The sequence below is a fragment of the Aplidium turbinatum genome, chromosome 14, assembly GCF_918807975.1.
Source record: "Aplidium turbinatum chromosome 14, kaAplTurb1.1, whole genome shotgun sequence".
Classification (NCBI taxonomy): domain Eukaryota; kingdom Metazoa; phylum Chordata; class Ascidiacea; order Aplousobranchia; family Polyclinidae; genus Aplidium; species Aplidium turbinatum.
The window spans coordinates 20,382,326-20,406,866 of NC_137485.1; the positions used below are offsets into that span (position 1 = coordinate 20,382,326).

General features: G+C 38.2%; 1 protein-coding gene across 1 annotated transcript; it reads left to right on the top strand.

Annotated features, from left to right (window-relative positions):
* The first annotated feature begins 2,049 nt into the window (after positions 1-2,049).
* LOC145782980 (uncharacterized) lies at positions 2,050-22,892 on the top strand. The gene is made up of 20 exons (XM_082594738.1): positions 2,050-2,154; positions 3,909-4,032; positions 4,765-4,870; positions 10,049-10,134; positions 10,354-10,509; positions 11,766-11,854; positions 12,143-12,316; positions 12,703-12,886; positions 13,001-13,163; positions 13,514-13,713; positions 14,766-14,866; positions 15,149-15,421; positions 15,915-16,167; positions 16,801-16,908; positions 17,107-17,323; positions 17,794-17,874; positions 19,015-19,084; positions 19,399-19,466; positions 21,463-21,552; positions 22,674-22,892. Exons 1-17 carry the CDS (start codon positions 2,111-2,113, stop codon positions 19,074-19,076), a joined length of 2,421 nt encoding a protein of 806 aa, XP_082450864.1. The 5' UTR covers positions 2,050-2,110; the 3' UTR covers positions 19,077-19,084; positions 19,399-19,466; positions 21,463-21,552; positions 22,674-22,892.
* Positions 22,893-24,541: the final 1,649 nt, after the last annotated feature.

Genomic DNA, 24,541 nt, shown 5'->3' on the forward strand with positions numbered 1-24,541 from the left:
ATCAGCTGAATTACCACATGCAAGGAGGTGGTAAAAATTTAAGCTGAAGCTGAAGAGCAAATGAGCGCTTTTCAGAGGAAATTGCAGTTGTGGTGGCAGCGATTGGAAAATAGCAATTTCGCTAACTTTCCACGTCTGGACAAGGTAGCAAGTAGTTCCAGTATGGCAATTAATGGCAAAGTTGCAGAAGTTCAGAGGCTTAAGCCAGTATTACTGAGCACTTGCAGAAGTTGCAAAATTCATTTCAAAATTACTTTCCTGAACAAATGCAATATCCAGCATGGATACGTCATCCATTTGCTTACGATACTACAACAGCAGATATAAACAGTCCATACTGGGATGACATTATCAAGCTTCAAGAAAGCGAGGTGCAAAAAAGAAACTTCAACACATTAAATCTTCAAACGTTTTGGTGCAAACCAGAGTTGGATCAATTACATTAATTTAGTTCAATTACAATTACTCCCTTGGATGTTTCAATTACATTTTGTTCCTTGAGATTTTTGTTTTCTCTTCAAAAATTTCTTATTTTTACTTATTTATATACCGTATGTTTTCTTATCAATTGTTATTTGCGAGTATGTTAATGTTTTTCTCTGTAGTACCATGTGTACTGGACCAGAATACATTATTATTATTATTATTACAATTACTCAGTGCTAAAAATGTCAAATTACAATTACAATTTCAATGAAGGGATGCCTTTTGGCATGGCATCGACTACACATACACACTACAGTCAAGCCAACGGCCACGTGTTTAAAAATCATTTAATAATTACAATTACTCGTAAACAAAACATTTTATTAAGTAATTACAAATTATAACAGTTTGGTTCGTATTTACATTTTCACTTGCTCAAAAACGTTTCAATTGCATTTGATGAACATTAGGCTGCGAAAAGTTTCTAGCCTCAGTAAGTTTCTTTTTGCCGTGTAAAAGTTACCCGCAATTGAAAATACTCTTTCTGACGGGGCTGATGTTGCTGTTAGTCCCAAATAATCCTTGGCTAAAGAAGCAAGCGTGGGAAATTCTTCTGATTTCTTCCAATACATTAATGGGTCTTCATCAAAATGCAAAATTTCTTTCCCCAAATAGCTATCTACTTCACTTTCTGAGTTTCTTGGTCTTTTCTTTTTTAAACCTTCTGCCATAAAGTTAAACAGGTTTGGCTTTTTTGAAGGATTTTCTTCCTCTGTGCTACAACTCTCTGTATAAGGTGGTAGCTGAGGCGGAACACTACTAAATGTAATTGAAAGTGTAATTGAGCCAAAATTTTAGCAAATTACAATTACACACAATGAAAATGTCTCAATTACATTACAATTACATGAAAAATTGTAATTAATTACATCAATTACAATTACCAATTACAATTGATCCAACTCTGGTGCAAACAAATGGAAAGCTATCCTCTTATTACAAAAGTTGCCCTTGAAGTTCTCATGCCATTCTTAGCCACTTATTTATGTGAGCATGCGTTTTCTATTCTGGTGGATGTTAAAGCAAAAAACAAAAACCGGCTTGCATGCAAAAATAACATAAGAATTGCTCTTTCCAAGACAAAGCCTCGAATTTCACTATTGGTCTCAGAAAAACACTCATTGATACAGTAATGTATTAAATTACTATTAAATGTGGTAGATTTTTGTTTTTGTGACTCAGCTAAAATTTGGAGTTCAACGAAAGCTTGCAGATTAGCGTGAAGGTTCGGCAGGTTAGTAAAGGTTAAGAACCACTGGTCTAGTGTAACGGTAGGCAAACTGCGTTTTGCGAGCCGCATGCGGTTCTCTGACATCTTTCTTGTGGCTCTTCCAGCTGTAGAAGTTGCGGAAAAAAGCACTGGTAAGCCAAGCTTGGTCACCGAAAAAATAAAGGAGCTTGGAGGCCTGATGCTATATATCGTATCTGTTTTTAGACATTGATTAAAAAATTAAGTCATTTTTTATTTATTGTATAATATAAACTATTAAACAAATTGAGATAACATTGACATGTTGGTTGATGATCTGTACAACTTTTGTTTTGATTTTCTGCTATGAAGGAGTTACATTGGATTTTTGGCTTCAACTGTATGAATTCAATTTGAAGATCATATCTTTTACTCATGGCTGGTCGATTTCGACGTCAACCATCCAGTATGTTGGAAATGTGAGTTGAATATTAAAATTTGTAGTAGCCTTGTAAATTAGAAGTTAATCAGAAGTTTCACGGCTAGGTGAAAACTGCTCTAAGCTCGCTTTATCAGTGAATGCTCAGTCTATTGCTCATAACCAGAAGGAACTCTTTCTATATTAAGATCTTATTAATCAAAGTGCTAATGTTACTTTGGTGTATAAAGTTAGTAATCAATAATTATTATAGATCCATAAGAATTCGAAGGTTTACATTTCAGTTATATATTGCTAAACTATAGATGCACAACACAGTTGGGTTAATTGCACAGTTCAGATCAATTGATATAACTTTGGTACAGAGTTTGCTTTGTTGAACCACAGACAAACAAAACAAAGTGACCTTAGCGGGTTTAACATGTTTTATTACGCAGAGATAACATAATTTAAAAAAAATCAACTCGAACGTTTTCGACATGTATGTGTGTCCTCATCATGAATTACTTAAATCCGCAAAATACATAAAATGAAAATTATAAGATAAATCTGATTATGCACTATAACTGTAACAACACTCCGAACGGAAAAGCACAACCTGAACAAGTGATACAAGAATGATAATGAGCAAATTATACGGCGGGAAACAGATCACATGAGGTGTAAAATACAGGCATGTGACAAGCAATTAAAACACACAATGAAGGAACGATGATCCACAGGCGAATAACGGGAGCAAGTCTTTTAGGCGCAGACAGTTAGGCGCTGGTCAAATAGGCGCGCACACTAAGGCGTCTGGATATTTAGGTGCGGAGCACTGTGTGTGGCGCCCGGTCATTTAGGTGCTATTCCTAGTAAAGTCTGCAGATTGTATCAGCTTGGCAGGCAGGGCAATGCTTTTCACATAAAATGTTATATTGAACAGAAAAATATGTTGTTTTGTTAATGCGCGTGCATTTATTTGTTAATCACAGCTTTACTGAGTGAAGCTGCTTTATCTGGCAATACTTTTCACTCAAAATGTTGTATTGAACAGAAATATATGTCATGGCTTCGGTGAGTGAAGCTGCTTAAACCGGCAATGATTTTTACACAAAATGTTATATTGAACAGAAAAATATGTTGTTGTTTTAATGGGCGTGTTCGGCATTTATTTGTTGTTAGTCCAGGTTTGCGTCGGCGAAATTTATCAATAAATTATTCAAGTTTCCGACCATGACTGAGTTCACTTTTAGTTATATAAGTCAAATAATAACTACACTAAACATCAGTAAAAACTATACCGTAGCCTATAACTCTATATTCAAGCGGGTGGTAGGCTTGAGTGAAGAGTAACTTAGTTTTCCGTCAAAACCCCGACTAGGTTTTGCCAAAGCTGAGCTGATGCAATCTGCAGACTTTACTAAAAATAGCACCTAAATGAACGGGTGCCACAGTGCTCCGCACCTAAATATCCAGACGCCACAGTATGCGCGCCTATTTGACCGGCGCCTAACTGTCTGCGCCTAAAAGACGTGGACCCCGAATAACTACCATACTGGTTGAGAGGCGCATTATTACGTTTGGTTCTTAAGGCTTCCATAATTTTAGTCTGAAATTCAGATTTGCCTCAGGACAACTGGCCGGCCATCAGGTGGCAGTGGTCTCCTTGTGGAAAGGGAGGTTAGGTGCTGGTTGCATCTTAAGTGAGATGTTGTCTGACCAGTGACTACAAAGTGTCAACTTGATTGTCATTGAATCCTTTCAAGTGAGGTACTTTAAACCTTATAATATACTATTTTTATTTTCTAATAGACGAGGTATATCAAGAGGAAGTTTGGTTGATCACCCCAGAGTAGAGGCTATCAATGAAGTGCCTGAACTTTCCAAAGATACATATTATTATTCTCCCTTGCGACCTTCTCTGGATCTGGTAGGTGTATTTTTAAAGCAAAACTATTACTACTTATTGCATTTTGAAAACGACGGCTTGTTATTGTTATGACTGTGCACAACTGCACATCTATCACCTACTTTACAAGTTGTTTTGAAGAATCAGTTTTGGATTTGTCTCATACATTGTTTCTACTCTCATAAGTCCGACTCTATCTCCTGTTTGTTACAAACACTATTTTGATATTAATACTCAACGTTTTTTTTTTCAAAATATTGCTGAGTGTTTCAGCAATATAAATTGAGTTTGTGAATAATAAATTTATATTATAATAAAGTAGTAAAACGTTTTTCAAATAATATTTAAATAATGATCTAAATCAAATATAGTTATTAGTCTCTAAACCCTTGACAGCCTGTTTCACTCTAAAAGGAGGATCATCAGAAGGTCCTTATTCAAATAGAATCTAATAGTAAATAAAGATCTAAATACAGTAAATACGGTACGGTAATTGTATAGCTTGTTCATAAAATAAATAAATTAACATGGTAAAATTGCTATGCGATTGTCCGGTTTTGTCTGTATCTTATTGGTATTAGGTAATAGTTAGATATAAAACAGCACAGAAATTATGAGGTGTGCTCACTTTTTGTTTTTACCAAAGTCTCTAAGTGCAGGCAATAATAAAATTAGAGGAACGTGTATTGAATAAAGTCTTACAATTAAACAACAACATCTAAATGAACAGTTGAACACCTATCTTCAATGAATTTATAGAACTCTGATGATGATGATGAATCAACAGTAGTTGGGGGATCTCAAGGAAGAAGATCAACCTCTCCTCACAGCACATCCCATAGTGATGAAACCGTCACCAATTCAGGTATTAGCTGCTTTCAATTAAGGCAGTGCTACTCACAGCATACTGGCAGCAGTCTTAATGCCATTCGGCGTACCGCTGGTCAAACTGGCATTGACAAGTCTAATCCTGATTTTACAAGTTTACAAACATTCTTTCACTAACAATATAGGCTTACCAACAGTGTGGTTTTTGAGGTGCTGCTTCATAGAATGCATTTAAAGGTTTTATATTTAAATGAAGTGTTTACATCTGTTTTACAACAGCTTTTAATTCAATTTATTTTCTTTCAAAAATTTTTTTTGGCCAAGTGTTTTTTAGATCTGAAGGTTTCATTGAGTTATTGCTGTGCACAAACGACACATTGTAGATTTGTAGCTTATTATCAAACAAACCTTAAACAATATTTTTTACTGCCAACACTTTGGCAATTCCATTATTACTTGTGGCTGAATCAGAATCCGCCCTGTTAAGCTTAGTGGTTTTGCGCCCGGCTCTAGATCATGCGGCGCAAGTTCAACTCTCGGGGTGTGCATTTGAGCAACGCATTTCAGGACTGCTCTCCATTCAGCGGCACTTAGTGAATGGACTAATTTCCTGGCAACATCACTTCAACAAGCGGAAAACTTCACTCTGCCAATCTCGGTAACCGGCCCTGCGTCAAGAGCCTTTACAAGTATGCGAAACCACCACGAATAACCAATCAAGGCTTCGTCAGTCCGAGGATTAAGATTCAAAACCAACCAATAAATTGGGTCTGAAAGTGTTTGTCTCCTATTTATGTACATGTCCATATGACCACGCTTTGGTATTTGAAAAATGAAGTTATGTTAGTGTATAGTGTTTATCGCTTTAACAGCATAAGAAAGTATATGGAAAATAAGCCGTGAAAGAAAAACAACCTGAGCATGGTGGAATAGGGTCCACGTCTTTTAGGCGCAGACAGTTAGGCGCCGGTCAAATAGGCGTGCACACTGTGGCGTCTGGATATTTAGGTGCGGAGCACTGTGGCGCCCGTTCAATTAGGTGCTATTCCTAGTAAAGTCTTAGTGTAAAGTCTAAGGGTTGAATGTAGAAACTAAACTTAACTAAAGAACTGCTTAACGCTAAGAAAAACTTAGCTAAGCATTGTTTAAGTCCTGGTCGATTTCCTGTTGCAGAAAGTATTCTTAATCTCTTCTTAGTTAAGTTCTGTTTAAGTTTTCAGTCAATGACTTAAGTCTACGTACGTGACGCATTGCGTAAGAATTTCTTACGTCGTCGCTGATATATCACCGACACAAGACTTGCAAAGCAGCACCTGCGCATACGAAACTTCTAATTCTGGTCATTTTTATGCTGTAATAACCCTTTCTAATAACAAGAATTAAAAATAATGTATTAAGCGATCCAGTTTTGACATAGTACTGCAAATTACACACTTGTCACTGGGAGCGACAGCCGTTTGCAGTGGTGGATATAAGAATGGGCAAGTTGGGCAGTTGCTCAGAGCCCGCCCCCCACTTTGATTTACGCGATTCCGAGGCCCCCCCCCAATTTGATTAGCGCGCTAAAATTTACTGCCTTGAAGTATTTTCCTCTTGTATTTACATAACTGAAGTCTACAATACTTGTGCATTTTTGCAAATTGTAGTTACCCCCTGCAGTGAATTTATATGCCTCATTATTAAATGTGGTCAACTTTGCTGAACCATCATTGTAACCTCTAAAGGTAACGATGATAATAAACCACTTCAATTCCCTGATACCAGTTTTTTATTACCATGAATCTGAGTTTTTTCAAGCATGCATAGTCGCATAAACTCTTACCAAGGGTCTATTAACTGAAAGTATTGGTTTATTGGAAGTATTGGTTTATTAACTGCAAGCGAACCGCACGTCCTTGTAAGCTTGTTGCTGAGGAAGATAAAGGAGCAGCATCATCTACTTCTGGTCCTTGATTGTGGTCATCTTGTTCAACAACATCTTCTGGAAGTGGTTGTCCACGTTTAACTGCATAATTGTGCAGACAGAATACTGCTATTATTATTACCGAGAAGTTGCTGAAATGTGTCCGCAGTGGAACGCGAAGACACCTGAAGCGTTGTTTCAGGACACCAAATAACTGTTCGATTCGAACACTTGTGTTAATGTGACTCCTGTTGTACCTTCGTTCCCTATCGTTAGCTGGGTTCAGCACTGGCGTCATTATGTAATGCTTACATGCATACCCACTGTCTCCTAACAAGAGACCGTTTATTTCATTGGTTTCGAGTCTTAAGACTGGTCAGTACAACTTAAGACTGGTCAGTAGCAGTCTTAACTTTTGAACATTTTGATAAGAACTTAAGTATTGCTTAGTCAAAAGTTTAGTTTCTGCATACAGTTTTAAGACATGATTAGTACTTAAGTAGTTCTTATGGCTAAGGACAGCTTAAGTTTAGTTTCTACATTCAACCCTTAAAGTCTTATACCTAGTAAAGTCTTAGTGCCAAGCAGATTGTATCAGCTTGGCAGGTAGGGCAATGCTTTTCACACAAAATGTTATATTGAACAGAAAAATATGTTGTTTTGTTAATGCGCGTGTGGAGATGAGGTGCGAGACAGCGCTCTACTACTCTTGATATTAGCACATCTCCACAGGACATTTGCCATTCATCCTGAACACAGGTTGCAGCCAGGTGGAACCTTACTTAACCTGTTATCTTTCGCAATTACTTCTACTCGGGATTGATTGGTCGTGTGGCGAGTACGTATGAGACAACGCTCTACTCACTGGCGCCGACTTACGGGGTTACGGGGTGGCCACGCCACCCCGTAACCGCTGTGGCGGGGTGGCAGCCACCCCGCTTAGGTTACATTACTTACTGCAAATAAATGTAATTTGAACGGACGTTTAAATCTTTTTTTGATCATTTGTTTTCGCTTCAAGTCAACGTAAAGCAAGAGGTGAACCAATACAGTATTGCAAAGAAAATGATTGTTTTTGTCACAAGCATGATACTCGCGTAACATCAAGCAAGCTACAGCTACGTTAAGATTACGCAACACGTGGCTACGATTTTTTCCTTGTTGTTGTTGCGATCGTTTTATTTGTTACTTGTCATAAGTCATTGTTACAATTGTTAGGTTTACAATGGGATTTATTAATCAATAAAATACGATCTTTCCATTGCCTCCCTCAAAAATCTTTTTTTGAAATTTTTTAAACTGCTCATAATATCGCTATAAATTATGCCAGCTATAAAATACTTGGAAATAAAATTATGTCGATGATTTATAGCTCCATCCTCCACCCCCTAAATGAATATTTATTTTCAAATTTTATTAAAAAAATGCAATTTTTGAAACTTTTTGAGTTTTATTTAAAAAGTGCACCTAGTAAAGTAGCAGTTTTAACGTTCTGCAAATTTACACGTTTACATGATTCTATTCGAGGAAAGCTACACCCCCTGCCAATTCCCAATAATGAAAGCAACCTTTTTCAATTCGTCAAAATTTTGCATTTTGAATTATTTTCCGATTTCAATTGGAGTGTACTGTCATCTACTTCTTGCTTTAATTTCTACTTTGTTATCTACTTTATGCAGTAATAATGTAATATTGCATGTCAATGCGTGACAAATTGTGAGGCGGGAATTTATTGGCCTTACATAGGAGTTGCTTGTTACATCATAGAAAAAATTACGAAAAGTTGTCCTGTAAAAGTTTGAGGAGGGAATTTATTGGTCTGACATAAGTTAGGAGTTGCTTGTTACATTATAGAAAAAATTACAAAAAGTCGTCCAGTAAAAGTTTTCCCCGACATTCCAGTTTTATTCAGCTTAAAGATGCCACCGAAAAAGCGTTCAACTGTCGCAACTGTTTGATCTATTTGCAAGCAATGAAACAAGATCATTAATGCTTCCAAACGTGGTCTGCATTGTGAAAATATACTTATCGTTGCCTTCCACCACCTGCGAGGCGGAGCGATCGTTTAGAAGTGCACTCAGGCGCATAAAAACCTACTTGTGATCTACCATGACGCAACAGCGATAGAACCACATCCTAATTTTAAATGTTTATCAAGCTGAAGCTTAACGGTTACAACTTGACCAGTTGATTAACAGTTGGATTGACAGAGCTGCCGTTCGCAAAAATACTTTTGCCAAATGTTAAGTGTCAGAGCGACAACGTAACAATAAAATTCAAGACATACTTCCTGTGCTTTGTTGTAAAGTGGCTTTGTAAATAATCGAACTACAAATCAGGTGTGAAAGACAATTGCATCTACGAAACACGCTTAGTAAAAAACAAAAACATGCAGTTTGAAAGTTTTTAGGTTGCCATATTGTGCTATCCGCCACCCCGTGCAAAAATAAAAGTCGGCGCCTATGGCTCTACTACATGAATACATTTCTATGAGGCACATGAACCCTAGCTACAAGTTGCAAGCATAATGGTGCGATTTTGCTCGTTATTGAACCTAGTCGGGGTTTTGACGGAAAAACTAAGTTACTTTTCACTCAAGCCTACCACCCGCTTGAATATAGGCTACGGTATATTTTTGACTGATGTGCAGTGTAGTTATTATTTGACTCACTAAAAGTGAACTCAGTCATGTTCGGAAACTTGAATAATTTATTGATAAAGCTTTTGCCAACGCAAACCTGGACTAACAACAAATAAATTCCGAACACGCACATTCAAATACAATATATTTTTCTGTTCAATATTACATTTTGTGTGAAAAGCATTGCCGGTTTAAGCAGCTTTACTCACGGAAGCCATGACATAGTTTTTTGTTCAACATAACATTTTGTGTGAAAAGCATTGACGGTTTAAGCAGCTTCACTTACGGAAGCCATGACATATTTTTCTGTTCAATATAACATTTTGTGTAAAAAGCATTGCCCTACCTGCCAAGCTGATACAATCTGCAGACTTTAGTATGAATAGCACCTAAATGAACGGGCGCCACCGTGCTCCGCACCTAAATATCCAGACGCCACAGTGTGCGTGCCTATTTGACCGGCGCCTAACTGTCTGCGTCTAAAGGACTTGCTCCCGTGAAAAACAGATTCTGATCAACACCAAACAATGCTCTATATAATGTTTTCAAACTAATTGCATACGCTTGAAAACTTTTAGTTGCATTTGCTTGAAAACTTTTAGTCTTTATGCAAACGCAATGGATTTCGAGAAACTTGTTTGTCTCTGTTCAACTTATTAACCTTTCATTAGATGAAACGCATTATTGGTCGGCCGGAAATAGTTTTACCACAGGCAACACAACGGAACGGAGCTCAGTATATTCTTGGGGTGATGATGTAAGTTATGTTTGTGAGTCGTGCATAAAAATAAATTAAACTTTGTAAGAGTAGCCGTCATGTCAGTCACCTTTAGGTTTGAACCTGCACAATTGAATTTCCTGATATGAAAAAGGTTACGGTAAGTGCTGTGGTTACGAGGATACACCACTGCACATGTAAAGTTTGACTTATGAAATATCATAACATTTTACATCAAGTTTTTTCCATTTTTTGTAGGAATTCGACCTCCAAGCTAGCAGGAATGTCAGAAAAAGGTTTCAGGAAATTGAAAAAATGTTGTTTGAAGGTGTTTTATCAGGAAGCACGTCTCTGCAGCATGAATGCCGCGAATGGATGGCTGCCTTCCCTCATCTTCGCATACTGGGAAAACAGGTTTGAATTTTTTTTGTGATATTCACTGTTTTGAAACCTTTATTCCCTCATTGTTCAGTGTTTACCCATTAATTGGTAGTTATTTTTTTGTAAGTAAGCAGTAAGACATTTTCTAAACAACGATATTTTTTAAACCCGACCCACTTCATTAACAATGAACTATTTGATGAACTACAACCGTGCTCTATTTTCAATATTTTTCTTCAGATGGACACCTCGCTTCAGTGCCAAATACCACTGATTTGTTTTCGTTAACCAGAAGCCTAAGTTTAAGGTTTATATTATAGCTAAAGCTGATAGATCGCTGATCCACCAAGCACATCTTGGGATACAGAGACAGTTTTTTTAGTTAGCAATGTTAGTTAGTAATGTCAGCCCTGTTAGCTCAGTGGTTAAGCGCCCGACTCAAGATTACGCGGCGCTGGTTCGACTCTTGGCGTGTGCACTTGAGCTACGCATTTCAGGACTGTTCTTCATTCATCAATTAGTGGATAGAATAATTACCTGGCCACAACATTTCCACAGTTGCAAACTTCACTCTGCCAATTTGGCCCTGCGTCAAAAGCCTCTACAAATATGCGAAACTACCAGGAATAACCCATCAAGGCTTTGTCAGTCCGAAGATAAAATATTCAAAACTAAAAGTTTTGGTTGCTCAAGGTTGAATCGTGTCAGTTGTCAAAATCAAGGGAATGTTGCATTCAATGTTGTCAGATTCTGTCAGACCTTGATTCTGACATTCAATGTTGCAATTGGAATGTTGCAGCATCACACCAATATTATATTAACTTCAAAGTTTCAAAGAGATTTTCATTCTGTATTTCCAATATTTTTCCAGTATTAAGTCAGGCAGCACACGTTTCAAAAGTACGAACTAATGAGCAACGAGCATAAATGCAACAAGCATTACGAAAAAGCATGTGTGAAAATAAATGGGCAATTAAAGGGAATGGCTCGGCCGACTTGGTACCTGCACTATCTCTAAACTAACAGAAGCAGCACCGAAACGGAAGTTTTGATGACGTTTGCACCGAAGCGGAACATTTCCGAGTCAGCGGCATCGAATATGGACCATCTTGAGTCTGATGCAAATAAATAAATAAAATAAATATTAAAATATATGTATGTCTGGTTGAAATATTTTCTGATATGCTCTGATATTCTCATAACAAATAATCTTCTGGGCTCTGGCTACTTGTTGATGTGAAGAACTCTCCATCTTTGCAATAGAAATCTGAACCACTTTTTTAAACCAGATATTTCCCACGCGTGATGAAGGTTATCAGATGATTGGTTCTCGCGGCGAAGGACAATCTTCTGTTCCAGCAATTACTTCCGATGATGTGTAAGTTGCGCATGATGTTTTAGCTGTGCGCAGTTGCGATGATGCGTCAGATGTGCCCAATAATTGAACCTGAATCAATTTTAAACAAGCACAAACTATCATGTTACTTAACATTATTTTACACTTCACTGTATTGAAAAGCTTTGCTTGTAGTTACAGCATTACAATAAACTTCATACCAGATTATATGCCAATTCTTCATATAAATAGATAATTGGCGCATGCTAGTACTTTTAGTTTTACGCTGCACTGCACACACTTATCTGAATGGATTCTTTGAACTTGCAGCTTGGAGGTGAAAGGAACCTCAATGTCTCCTTCACGTGTTCCATCTCAACAGTTTCCTCATGAACAAGAAGGAGGGAAAGCATCCGATGCTGAAAATTATTCTCATTTGTTTGAAGAAGTGTTTGCTGTAGATGGGAACGTGGAGGAATACCTTGCATATGACATCAGAGAAATGTTAGTGTCTCCATGTGTTCTGAAATCTTCACTTTTTTCTGTTGAAACAGTATATAAAACAAAATTTTGATTGATTGTGCTTAGCTTGTCTTTTGAGGAAGGTTGCCTAATATTGATTGTAAATAACCTAACCTAAGAGGATACTATGCTTGATATGATAGTATATGAAGCCTAGACTACTATTCAACTTGTAAACAGACCTTGTTTAAGAAAAATTTAAATCTTCTGGCAAATTTTAGTCGATTATAGGGATGGACTGTAATATTTATTTACGTGTTTTTTGTTTTGTAAGATTTGTGAATTACGATATGTAGAACACAGCAAAGGAATTGATAGGATTGTTATGAAAGGCATTATTTCGTCATCACTCCGACTTAATATTGCAGGGATGAAGAAGAGCACAGCAGAAAATATTACGTTCCTCGCCGTCGCCGTCTTGGCTTTCCTCCTATCACACCAAATGCATGTGTCCGGGATGCTGTGCTTCACCATGTGTTCGATACAGTATGGTCACAGGTGGTCGGATGTCTGTCTGGACCAGCCAAGGCCAAGTCGACTTCACTGCTCAAAGTAAGACTTTATTAATTTGCTTCTTTCTCTATAAATTTGTTAACAATCCCTGTCAGTGAGATATCTGAACCATTTTTTGCGTTGCTGTATAACTGCGTTACTTTTTCTTTTCAGTTACTTGTTCAAAATCTGACCTGGCAATACGAGAAGAACACACAAGCTGCAGTTGGTAGCAACATGGCAGATGGCAAGCACATTCTTGATAACGGAGCCGGTGCGGTTGACCCCAGAAGTCAACAGATGCTTCACCACACTTACTATCCATTCGAACACTTTGGTACAGTTTATGTTTCTTTGTGATTCCTTATGGGTTGACTTTTATGGCAACCGTTTTTTTAGCTTACTTTTTTAAGCTAAGATAAAAAAAGATGTTGATAAACTTTGGCACAGTTTTCAAAGAGTGACCCAAAAGTTCTCACTGAACCAAAATAGTAAAACGTACTTCGGTTGTTAGAAAGCAATGAAAAGCAATACTACAATGATGTTAATGTTGTTTTTATTGATTATTAAAATTGACTGCTCTCTATGCTAAGGATTAATATTGTCGCTTTGAGCGCTTAACTGATGTGCAGTTGTGCATCAGTTTCACAAAGGTTGCTTACACATGAATGTGTACATTTGTTACAGACGATGATGATCTGGAGTATCCCAGGCCAGGCATTACCATGGACATGGTAGGTGGCCTGCATCCTGGGGCTGCTCTGATGATGCCCCCGCTGTCTATAAACCCAAGATTTCTATATCCAGACTCGGCAGGTCTACCTCCGTCTAGAGGAAGCTATTTGGATCAATCAGCCATTGGAGGGCGCCACATGCCGTTTTCTTCGGTGGGTTACGTGCTTACAACGTCACGGACAAGAGTGAATTGTCTTGTTCATATTTTTTGATTCGCCAATGAGCTCACTTGTAACGTATTCGAGGTTTACGAGCCAAAAATCCATCAATGATGAATTGCAAATTAGTCGGTATCCAGTTATGGTCTTGTGCTGGGATAGATTTACCGCTACGGTATTTTGGGACATCTAGCATTGCCTTGTATCTTTAGAGCAGTGGTTCTCAACCTTTTTGTCTTGGCAGATCCATTTTGGTGCCTTTGAAGCGGTCCTTAAAAAAAATTATCTGAAATTTTGGTGTATCGCCTCTCCTATAGATGGAATCAAATGTTTCATAAGTCTCGAAGCGACACACTTAGAAGAATTTGCTGAACTAGCGACGCACTTATGTCGATTGACTTTGACGAAGTTATGTTATGAGCTATATGTTGGCACACAGGATCAAAGATCTGTAATCTTTATGCTCATTTAATGTTTTTCTATAAATTTAATAAAAAATTAATATAATTTTTGCCACCGTTACAAATAATTTTTCCCTTCATTCATTTGTAATCAATGTTTCGTTGTAGGCCTAATCACAGTTATGGCAAAACTTTGAGTGGTAATAGACTGCTGACTAACGTTCGCATAATTTCTAAGTTAAGGATTGGTCAACAATCTGCTGTCTCAAAAGATAATTTGAAGACTAGCCTTATTAAAAGATTTACCTCATTAATTATTTTTTTTATGGGAAAACAAACCTTTATGCGATGTCCTTTGAAATTTCAAACGACGCACCAGTACGTTGCGATGTACAGTTTAAGAATTACTTTGATGATTAAAACCAAAGTATTCATTGGATCACATGACTATGAGCTTAAAAAAACAGTTAAACTGTTTCCTTGGTCGTGTTAAATTTATGATTGAAAACGTTTTAAAGTAAAATTACCGTAAACTTGTGGAAAACATACAGTGCGAAATTTAATGAAAGGCGTCGGCAAAATGTCGCTAAAATGCACAAAAATAGTTTTGAAATATTGTCTTGATAAATTATTTCTTGACATCAGGGTCGACTATCCACTGCTCCTTATCAAAACACTGGCGACATCAACTCCTTGAATGACGTCATGAAGATTAGTCAGAAAATCATTCAACCGCGTAGCATACCGTAAGTTGTTTGTATAATTGACGTCATCCATAGGGTTATGGTTTGGTCTCTGAATGGCTTTGTCATTGGCAAGTCATCTGTCTTCTCGGAGACGTTGAAAAGCTGAGTCAGTTTGACCATGTGAATTTTCCGCTTGCACATGTCATACAGTAGTTGAAGTTTTTCTATCAAAAAGATAAACTCAAACTTATTTCGGCTGTGCACCGAAGGATGCCAAGTTAAATTTTTGTGTTGTTGCTGATGTTCTAAATTTTTTTTATTGAACATTATATTTTTCCACAGCAATGAAGACATGTCGCCTGGTCCCCTCCCTGATGCTAGGTTGAGTGGCAGGCCTTCGTCCAGTCACTTTATAAATGGTTCCAATCTTAACGCTTCCAACAACCAACTTGGGTCAATAAATCATCACCTTTCAGCCATTGGAATAGGGGGTACATCTAGCCCCCTAACAACCTCCAATCGACCTTTTACATCTCGGGACTTCCTACCCAGACAACAGAGTGCCACCAGAAAAAGCCGGGGTGGGCGGTTAGCTAGACTGATGCCTTTGGACAGGTAAGAATGTCTATGTTTCTAGCTTGATTGCTCTGTATCGTCCTTTACCGACACTAAGAATTGATGTTGACGTTGACTATTTTTAGTTGTCGAGTCGAGTTTAAGGCCATGAGGTGGCGTTATTACTAATCGTGGTTATGTAGCTGGAATTCAGTCAAATAATTCATCAAATTATTGAAGACTTTTTATGAAACTTCTCATGAATACATCTATATATCCTGTCGTCTTCGCAGCAGTTATTGCTCTCTAGTGCACTTGTCTTCCTTCTTTGCAATATCGAAATGGGTTTCCATAGTGATTAAGAGCTCATTGAGATTTTATGATCTTGCAAGTCATGAAGCTGTGATCTTTTGATGACTTTTCTTGGAACTACCGATAAGATAAAGGAAAATATTGAAAATTTTATCCGCAGCCAGATTTAACGAGTAGAGTTGGTATCGCATCGTATACTTTGCATCAATTTTTAAATAATATAATTTAATGTAATTTTTAGAGCAAAAACCCCCAATGTGGACTTCGATGGGTTAAATGTGAAGGCGACAAAGTTGGTTCCCGGGCATATAGAGCCCCCTGTTTCCTACAGTGGGTTACGTATCAACTCCCCCCCACATAGCTTTCAACCTCCCCCAACAGCACCCAACCCTAGCACTGGCAGCGGGTCGTTATGGGTGAACTCACGACTTCCTCCAATTAATTCCAGCCTCGAGTCTTTGCCGGAGAACACGCTCTCTGATTTCAAGAAAACGGTGAGAAACAATGTTTCGACAAAAATCGCTTTCGTTTCCTTCTCCATGCTTGATGGGAGATAACTAGCAACATCTCGTGACCTAAATTTGAATCAATATGATAGTGATGATACTTTAGTGATATCCTAAAGTGATTCCCTATTTTTGAAGTTGACTCCCGAAAATGTGGAAAGGGTATAGAATATAGACAATTTCCGTTTATTTTCATGGAATAGTTTGTACACAGCTGTTTGTTTTTTTTCCACAACTCTTGAACAAAATATTTAATAAAACTACCATTCAACGTTTTATAGGCAGAGAAAACTTTTTTCTCTGCCTATAAGTAGAGAGAAAAAAGTTTTCTCTGCCAACGTTAAATGGTGGTTTTATTAAATATTTCTGGAAACTTCCTTGGTTTCATATTATCTGAATTTTCTTAAACAAAACTAGCTAATTTCGCAAGAAAGTCACAAACCTCGCAACTTTGCAGACTATTTTTACTTAGCGGAAGCCACCAACCCTCCCTGTTTGCATCGTGAAGATGTGTTTGACAACTAACTGGTTGATTTTTTCGAACTGGTGGTTAGTGATTAATGTATTAATTTAGTTGCTCAAGTTCAATGAATATGAAAAAACTGACATCTTTTGCTACAGAGATTGAAGACGGCCTATACGAGAATTTCCAGTGCCATCGAGGATGATAAAGGAATGGGGAAGGGGCTGGATGGAATCTCACGGCCTAACACCACCCATACATTCCGGGTAAGGTCTGGGGCGCTAAACAGTTTTCTTTAAGAGCCTAGTAACTTGAACTTGAATATAATGTAATTTAAGATGTTTAGCGTTTGAAAGAAAGTCTTGTATTTTTGTAGACGCATTAGAAGTTTATATTGGTTTTGATTTTAGTTTTTTCATAATTACAAAACGGACATGATTATAAAACACATAAATGTTGACCAGGCGGATAACCCAGTACCCAAGCGGGCCACGTCGGTTACACCTTCCAACTTCGTATTTGGAGCGCAAGGGAACTCTATTGGTATTCCCGGACTTAAATCCGGTAATCCTGTTGGAGCAGGAATTGGACTTCTGTCTTCATCAGGAGCACCCAGCGTTGCCCATCATCAGCATCCTCCCAGTAGTCCGGACAATGTGGCCGGTCTAGTCGGGATTACAGGTTGGTGACCTCTTGTTTCAAGACAATTTCAAACACGTCTGCCCAACAAAGCCTCGCCTGAGATTTCATTTCGGTGATTCCGCAGTGGATTGAACCGCTAACTCGTCCAATCACTTCCACTTAGTCTCACCATCTCTTTTGTTGTAGAGCTTAGGTGCCATCATGCAGTGGACGTCGTCCCGTGAGGGCGATACGTTGTCCACTCAGCTTAGATACAAGTTACACACATCTTTACTTTTGGCGGTAAATACTGATACGCGTTCAAATGCGTGGTTACAAGAAACCACACTATTCTCCGATGTGCTGGCATAACGCTGAAAGGGAACATATGATGTAGACTTAAAGTGAACGTAGTAAATTAAATCGATATTAAATTTCAATGAGTGATAGTGAGTTGATGTTTTTCATCAAATATATTTTTTTATTGTGAATGTTTTTTCTTATTTTTGTCTCCACGTTGTCTCCTCCAGGTCGAAGCATCCATCTTGGGATCAACAATTTTCAATCCGCTTCTCCTGACGAGCAGCCCGGCCCTCCACAGGCGTCATGGGGTAAGAGTTACAACTTCAAGCGGTTGCTATTGAATATCTGAGATAATGGAGATTACAACCATCGTCCTCTCTAGACTTTGTGCAGCGCATAGTTTGCAAGCAACTACCTGTTGCAAATTGGCTTGCTACAAGTTTCTATGTCAAAGTTGAACATTGATATTACGATAGAATCTCGTCAATTAATGATTATTATCAGTACAAAATCAAAAGTGGAAAAACTAACTGGAAAAGGATCTGGTACTAAGACGCTTCCTCAAATGGGCGATCTGCCTAATACAGAAGCAATCACTAAGAAAACAAATTAATAGTTTTTTTTCTACAGTCTAAACCAGGGCTACTCAACAGGGCTACTCAACGGTCCGAATCCGGACCTTCTGTGTGTTGAAGGTGGACCTTAAGCTTTTGGAAGAATAACCTCATTGCCACGTTTCAGGGCCTCTTTAAACAGATTTCTACTAAGAGGAAGCAATTTTTACTGTGATTATCCTAGTTGCTGGGGGGACTTCGACTCCCCAACACTTTCTCAAAAATCCGATTCGAGTTACATTTTACCTAAAAAAAGTGGTTTGGCACAGATAATTTAACTTTTGTGGTTGCGTGGGAAATAACTTATTTACCGGACCACTTATAAACCGGTTTACACAACATAAATTATAACTTTTATTGAAATATTGTTGTGCGAGTTAGCCTAGCCAAATGTTTTGAAGGTTTAGACTGTACAGAACTTTACTTTTAGACTGTACAGTTTAGACTGTACAGAAAAAAAAAACTATTAGATTGTTTTCTTATTATCAGCACATTGTCTTGCTTTGACTGGGACCCGTTAGCTCAGTGGTTTAGCGCCCGACTGAAGATCACTCGGCGCTAGTTCGACTCTCGGTGTGTGAGCTTGAGCAGCGCGTTTCAGGACTGCTCTCCATTCAGCGGCACCTATTGGATGGAAGAATTCCCCGGCAGCAACATTTCAACGACTATCGGAAACTTCACTCTGTCAATCTCAGTAACAATGACGGCTGATCAATTGTTGATTCATACGATTCTTGATTTTACCTCGCTTCGAAAACACCCGCGTTCAACCTCCACATAAGTGGTTTCTTGTTGCCATATTATTTCGCTATTTGTGACTATTTTTCTGCACAGGGCCCCCGTCACAAAGTATCAACACTTCCCAAGCCAGGAGGAAAAAGCAAGTTCTTATTTAGCAACTTGGGTGAGGACTAAGTCGTGTAGAGTAGTATACCATGTCAAATGTGAAGGTTGAAAATTGTTGGATTAAGCGAGGTGCCAATTGAATGAACTTTAAGCGCATCTCCTTTGCTGCTCTATCGTTCAAAACTGAAGCGATGCCTCTGTTTCTTATCGAAGCAATCACCCGAGTCAAATTTATTTCTGTAGAAATTAATTCTTATAGTTTTTATATTAAAATGAATTCATATTAGCAATTTACATTCTTACATTCCACACATTGAGATGCATCACTGTTACATTTTATCATCTCTTACAGTACAACTTTGTTTGAAACAGAACCTTCAATCTGGTTAGAAAAACTTCTACTCCAACAGAGGAATTGGCGTCGTTGGAGCAACCACAACGTGCGGTTTCTACAACTTAGTTGGGCAGAACGTTCTTTACTTAGATCCAATGATTATGAAATGACAAACTGTGTACCAGGGGCTACCATCTTGCCCGGCACCCATTGTGCAATATATTCTTGTGTTTGTTCAAAGTTTCTTGTTTAGAAAACACTGTGTATTGGTATAATGCTCAAATACTGTTATGTGACGTTGCAAAGACGCTTGCTATTTGTGTGGTGCTGTAGTGCGGTATCTTATTTGCTACAATATTGGAGCTGACAGCGCTGCGATGTCAGTACAGATGTGAAGTTCTACATAGTTTAAAACACAGTAGGCAACCATATTGCCTTGTTTCACAATAAAGTAAAAATGATTTCGTTTTAGATGCAGTGTGCTTTCGATAAATGGTTAACATGTAGAATTTACTGTTAATGTTTTAGGACGTAGAACTTTCCTTCATAAAACTAGCCCAGTTCACGTCCTTCTCTGCATGTTTCACTGATATGCGTTGGACTGGCAGTTCACCTTTGTGTGGAGATGATTTGATTTGTTTCTCTGTTTTCAACTTAAACTTTTTTGTCATTAATGTTTGTCTATCGACATTGGATCAATGTAAAAGAATGTAGTGAAATTTATCGGGTGGATGAATTTTCAATTCATGGATGCCTGACTTTCTTGTCTCGTAGAAGAAATTGTGATTGCGCCCTCTGGTGTTTGTTCACAGCAATGACATAATGAAAGTGTCACTTACTAGTCAGTATCTTCTGGCTTCACAACCTTGATTGAGAGGACAAACTTAGACATTCTAATTTAGCAACCCTTTTGCACTTTTTTAAAAACGGTCTCAGTTAAGTAGGCGTGGAAGTTTTAGATGTTCGTTTCGTTATGTTGCTTAAAACAAGGAGCAGCTGAAATCCTGCACCTACTTTTATATGTGTATTCTCAAGGCGTTGTTTTTGCACACGACTTTTTATACTTTCGAATGTTGTGTTCTTCAACTTGACTAATTTTCATTTATTTTCACGTTTGTACCATGTCGACCGTGGTGCTTGTTTGTACGACCCGAGTACCATTTGTAGAACTGCATAGTAAATGTTGTTGCTGTAGTTAGAAGAAAAAATGTTGGTAGAGAAATGTCCTTTATTCTAAAATGTTTAACACTAAAAAGTTTGGTCGGGAGTTGAACCAGCGATTTCAGGCCAACATGCGGTTCCTGCCTGGTATCGCCCAGCCAACAAAACTCAAACACAGAATAAACTTTTGCCATAGTCCCAGCACCAGGCAACGCATTCTGTGTTTGAATGAAATGTTGTAAAATCCATCATTTTTACATTGATTCGCGCATGGCTACCTATAGATACGGCCTAATTTGTCACATTTTGCAGAAATTTCCAGATTTTGCCTACTTTGGGCAAATGTTTAAATACATTTTTCTAAAACTTATACTTTTTCTCCTTCTTTACTGTGTTCCCCAGATGACACAATAGGTTTTAACATCCTCAGATGTTAAAAAACAAAGACAATTTGATTTCGAAGATTTTAGTCAGACTGTTAATTTTTCAATAACAGTCTGATTCAGCGTTTTTCAACTTACTTTTTCTCATTTGCTACTGCTTCCCCAAGCCAACAAAAAGCTTTCATATCTTTAGGAGACAGCAAAAAGTAAAAAAAATCTCAGAAAATGTCAGTCAAACACCAGCAAAAGCTGTAGTCAAAATCTGCAAAATGTGACAAATCAGGCCGCATCTTCAGGTGGCCATGATTTGCGTCTGAATCAATGTAAAATGATGGATTTTGCTGCCTGGGTTTACTACGAACCTCTTTTAAACCTCAAGACGAAGTTGGGTTGGATAAAAATCTTATTTGTGTGGCCTTATATTGTACGCTGTCACTTTCTCCAGTGTTGTATTTTGTCATCTAATAGGAGATTCTCTTTGATGATGTGCAGACAAAGTATTTACTGTAGCGTCGCTGTTATCTGTGAACATCAGCAATGTGCTACTGTTCTCTACAGGTGCACATGGATTTGTGGCGGTATCTACAGAACACGTTATACCAAGCAACGGATTGTTACTGTAAAGTTGAAGTTTTGATTTAAACCTTGGTGAGCTATCACATACGTTTGGGCTTTACATTTGCAAGTTTTCATACGTGAAATGTTTGTTAAAACTTTGACACGCTCGGTTCTTGGACAGAACGCTGAGTTGGACATCCATTTCTTCTTAAAATCTCTGGTTCTAACTTGGGTACATTATTATACAATAGGGTGGCTCGTTTTTGAACTTTTTATTAAAATTCTCTCGGGGTAGTAGGGAAATCGTGCCAATGAGTGAGAAAACAATCATGACAAAATTTGAGATTCGTAAAAAATTGTCTTCAGCCTCCTCATGGGGCCCAAAAATCGAAAAATGGGGTCAAAAACGCGATTTTTTTCAAAAATATTTTTAGTTTGGGTAGATACAATATTTAGATATATCTAAATAACCTAAAAAAAAAAATTGAAGTCATTTGAACTATTCCTTCAGCTTCCTCACAGCTTCTGAAAATTTTCATTTTGCTGAAAATTTCGCATTTTTGTTTGTGGTTACATAACTACAAACTTCGTCAGTGACGTAAATTCAAATAAAAGACGTCACTTTTTCCTACCAAGTTAACCCAATTTCATTAAAAAATGACGCAACAGCTCAGGGCAGGTCTATAAAGAGAAATACAATGACGTTTTATAGCTGGCAAAACGTCTAACGCAATTATGTATCATGTAACCACAAACAAAAATGCGAAATTTTCAGCAAAATGGAAATTTTCAGAAGCTGTGAGGAAGCTGAAGGAATAGTTCAAATGACTCCAATATTTTTTCTTAGGCTAATTAGATATATCTAAACAATATTGTATCTACCCAAACTAAAAATATTTTTGAAAAAAAATGCGTTTTTAACCCCATTTTTCGATGTTTGGGCCCCATGTGGAGGCTGAAGACAATTTTTTACGAATCTCAAATTTTGTCATGAGCGTTTTCTCACTCATTGGCACGATTTCCCCACTACCCCGAGAGAATTTAAAAAAAAAGTTCAAAAACGAGCCACCCTATTATACAACTTCTCGTTGTCCATTTTACGTTTTAGCTTGTGGATCTGTTGCTTCCTCTAGTTTTTCATATCAAGTCAAATTCCAGCTTTTAAAATTCACCGCATTTCTTGCTCCATCAAGCGCGATCATGTGACGCAGATCCACACCGGACAGGAGCCGTCATCGGAAAATGTCACGCCGACCAAACGTGACGAAGAATTACGTGACTTGCTTCACGGCTTCTTCGCGTTGCCAGATGTACGTTTGTGGAAGCTTTGTTTCGCCGTTCCATATCCATAATGCGATAACCACTCACGAACAATTCAATCCTAATTGGAAGTTTTTATTTCATTGTCCCCCCTTTTAGTTTGTCGATTAATAAAACAGACCAATCATTTGTCGTAGTTTCTCCAACGACACAGCAGATATGGTCGGGTTGATGATGCGCAGCAGGTATGGTCGGGTTGATGATACGCAGCAGATATGGTCGGGTTGATACGCAGCAGATATGGTCGGGTTGATGATACGCAGCAGATATGGTCGGGTTGATGATACGCAGCAGATATGGTCGGGTTGATGATGCGCAGCAGATATGGTCGGGTTGATGATGCGCAGCAGATATGGTCGGGTTGATGATACGCAGCAGATATGGTCAGGTTGATGATGCGCAGCAGATATGGTCGGGTTGATGATACGCAGCAGATATGGTCGGGTTGATGATGCGCAGCAGATATGGTCGGGTTGATGATGCGCAGCAGATATGGTCGGGTTGATGATGCGCAGCAGATATGGTCGGGTTGATGATGCGCAGCAGATATGGTCGGGTTGATGATGCGCAGCAGATATGGTCGGGTTGATGATACGCAGCAGATATGGTCGGGTTGATGATACGCAGCAGATATGGTCGGGTTGATGATGCGCAGCAGATATGGTCGGGTTGATGATGCGCAGCAGATATGGTCGGGTTGATGATACCCACGCAAGGTCTTTGAGAAGATAATTCGGACCTAATAGCAACCAATGAGCGGTCTGCGACTTAATGCCGCGAGACTTGGTTATTTCTTACCAAAAAGAATTGTTGTTTTTTGAATAGTTGTTAGGACTGCTTTGAGACTATCAATACAAGTCGAGTAAACCATGTGCACAGCTTGGTTTTGTGCAGGAAGTAGTAGAAGCAGATCGAGACTTTGTTTTTATGGGATGAGTGAGGTTTGTACCAACCAAGTATGACTCAAGCACACAGCAAAGTTTAAATTTAAAAGAAAGTTTACAAATTTTAAAAGTTCAAATGTAGCAAAGTTTATAGGCTATAAACAACTATCCTAAACATCAGTTTACAAATCCTAGCAACAGGCCACTTTCTGATACGAATTCAAGATTTCCTGGCCAAATTGCGCATGTCTTCACTTTTGTCTGTTATGACTTCTTTTTGTGTCGCGCACAAAGTGAAAATGGCCACATTATATTATAAGTGCGTTGATCAGAGAAAGGGTAAAACTTCAAATGTTATAGACCAAAAATTGCCTATAAAATTAAATATTTAATTTAATAATATTAACCTTAAGTTAAATATTTGTGCTTTTGGAGTGCCTCCCAATGAGTCACGCTACGCCACTGCACTTGCCTGAATAGTGATTATTCATATAATTATCTTAATAAACAGTTCGACATTGTCTCCATACAGAGAGTTATATTGTAATTAAAAAATGCTGCTTTGACAGCGCGTCCGAACTTAATCGGTCTTCTTCATCAACAAAAGAGTTGCAACTGACCTCCTGCGTTGTTGTTGGAGCAACGAGACTGGGGGGTGGGGAAGTCAGACTTACACTTTGAGTTTGCCAGACGTTTCTGATTAGTAAGGTTTTTTTGAAGACGTGTTCATTAAGATTGCGGCACAGCGATGGGGTCGTTTGTGTTTGCATCATTCGGACCGCGGCATGAAGTCGTGTCACCACTAATGAAATCCTCGGGACCCAAGCCAAAACATAAGAAAGCCGTACTGTATCCAAAGAATACGCGCGCGTACA

Excerpts from the sequence above, each read along its gene's own strand:
- LOC145782980 (XM_082594738.1), top strand. The coding sequence starts at position 2,111 with ATGGCTGGTCGATTTCGACGTCAACCATCCAGTATGTTGGAAAT. Across the intron at positions 12,887-13,000 it reads AGTCGACTTCACTGCTCAAA|TTACTTGTTCAAAATCTGAC; the intron begins GTAAGACTTTAT and ends TTTTCTTTTCAG. Across the intron at positions 16,909-17,106 it reads ACACCACCCATACATTCCGG|GCGGATAACCCAGTACCCAA; the intron begins GTAAGGTCTGGG and ends AATGTTGACCAG.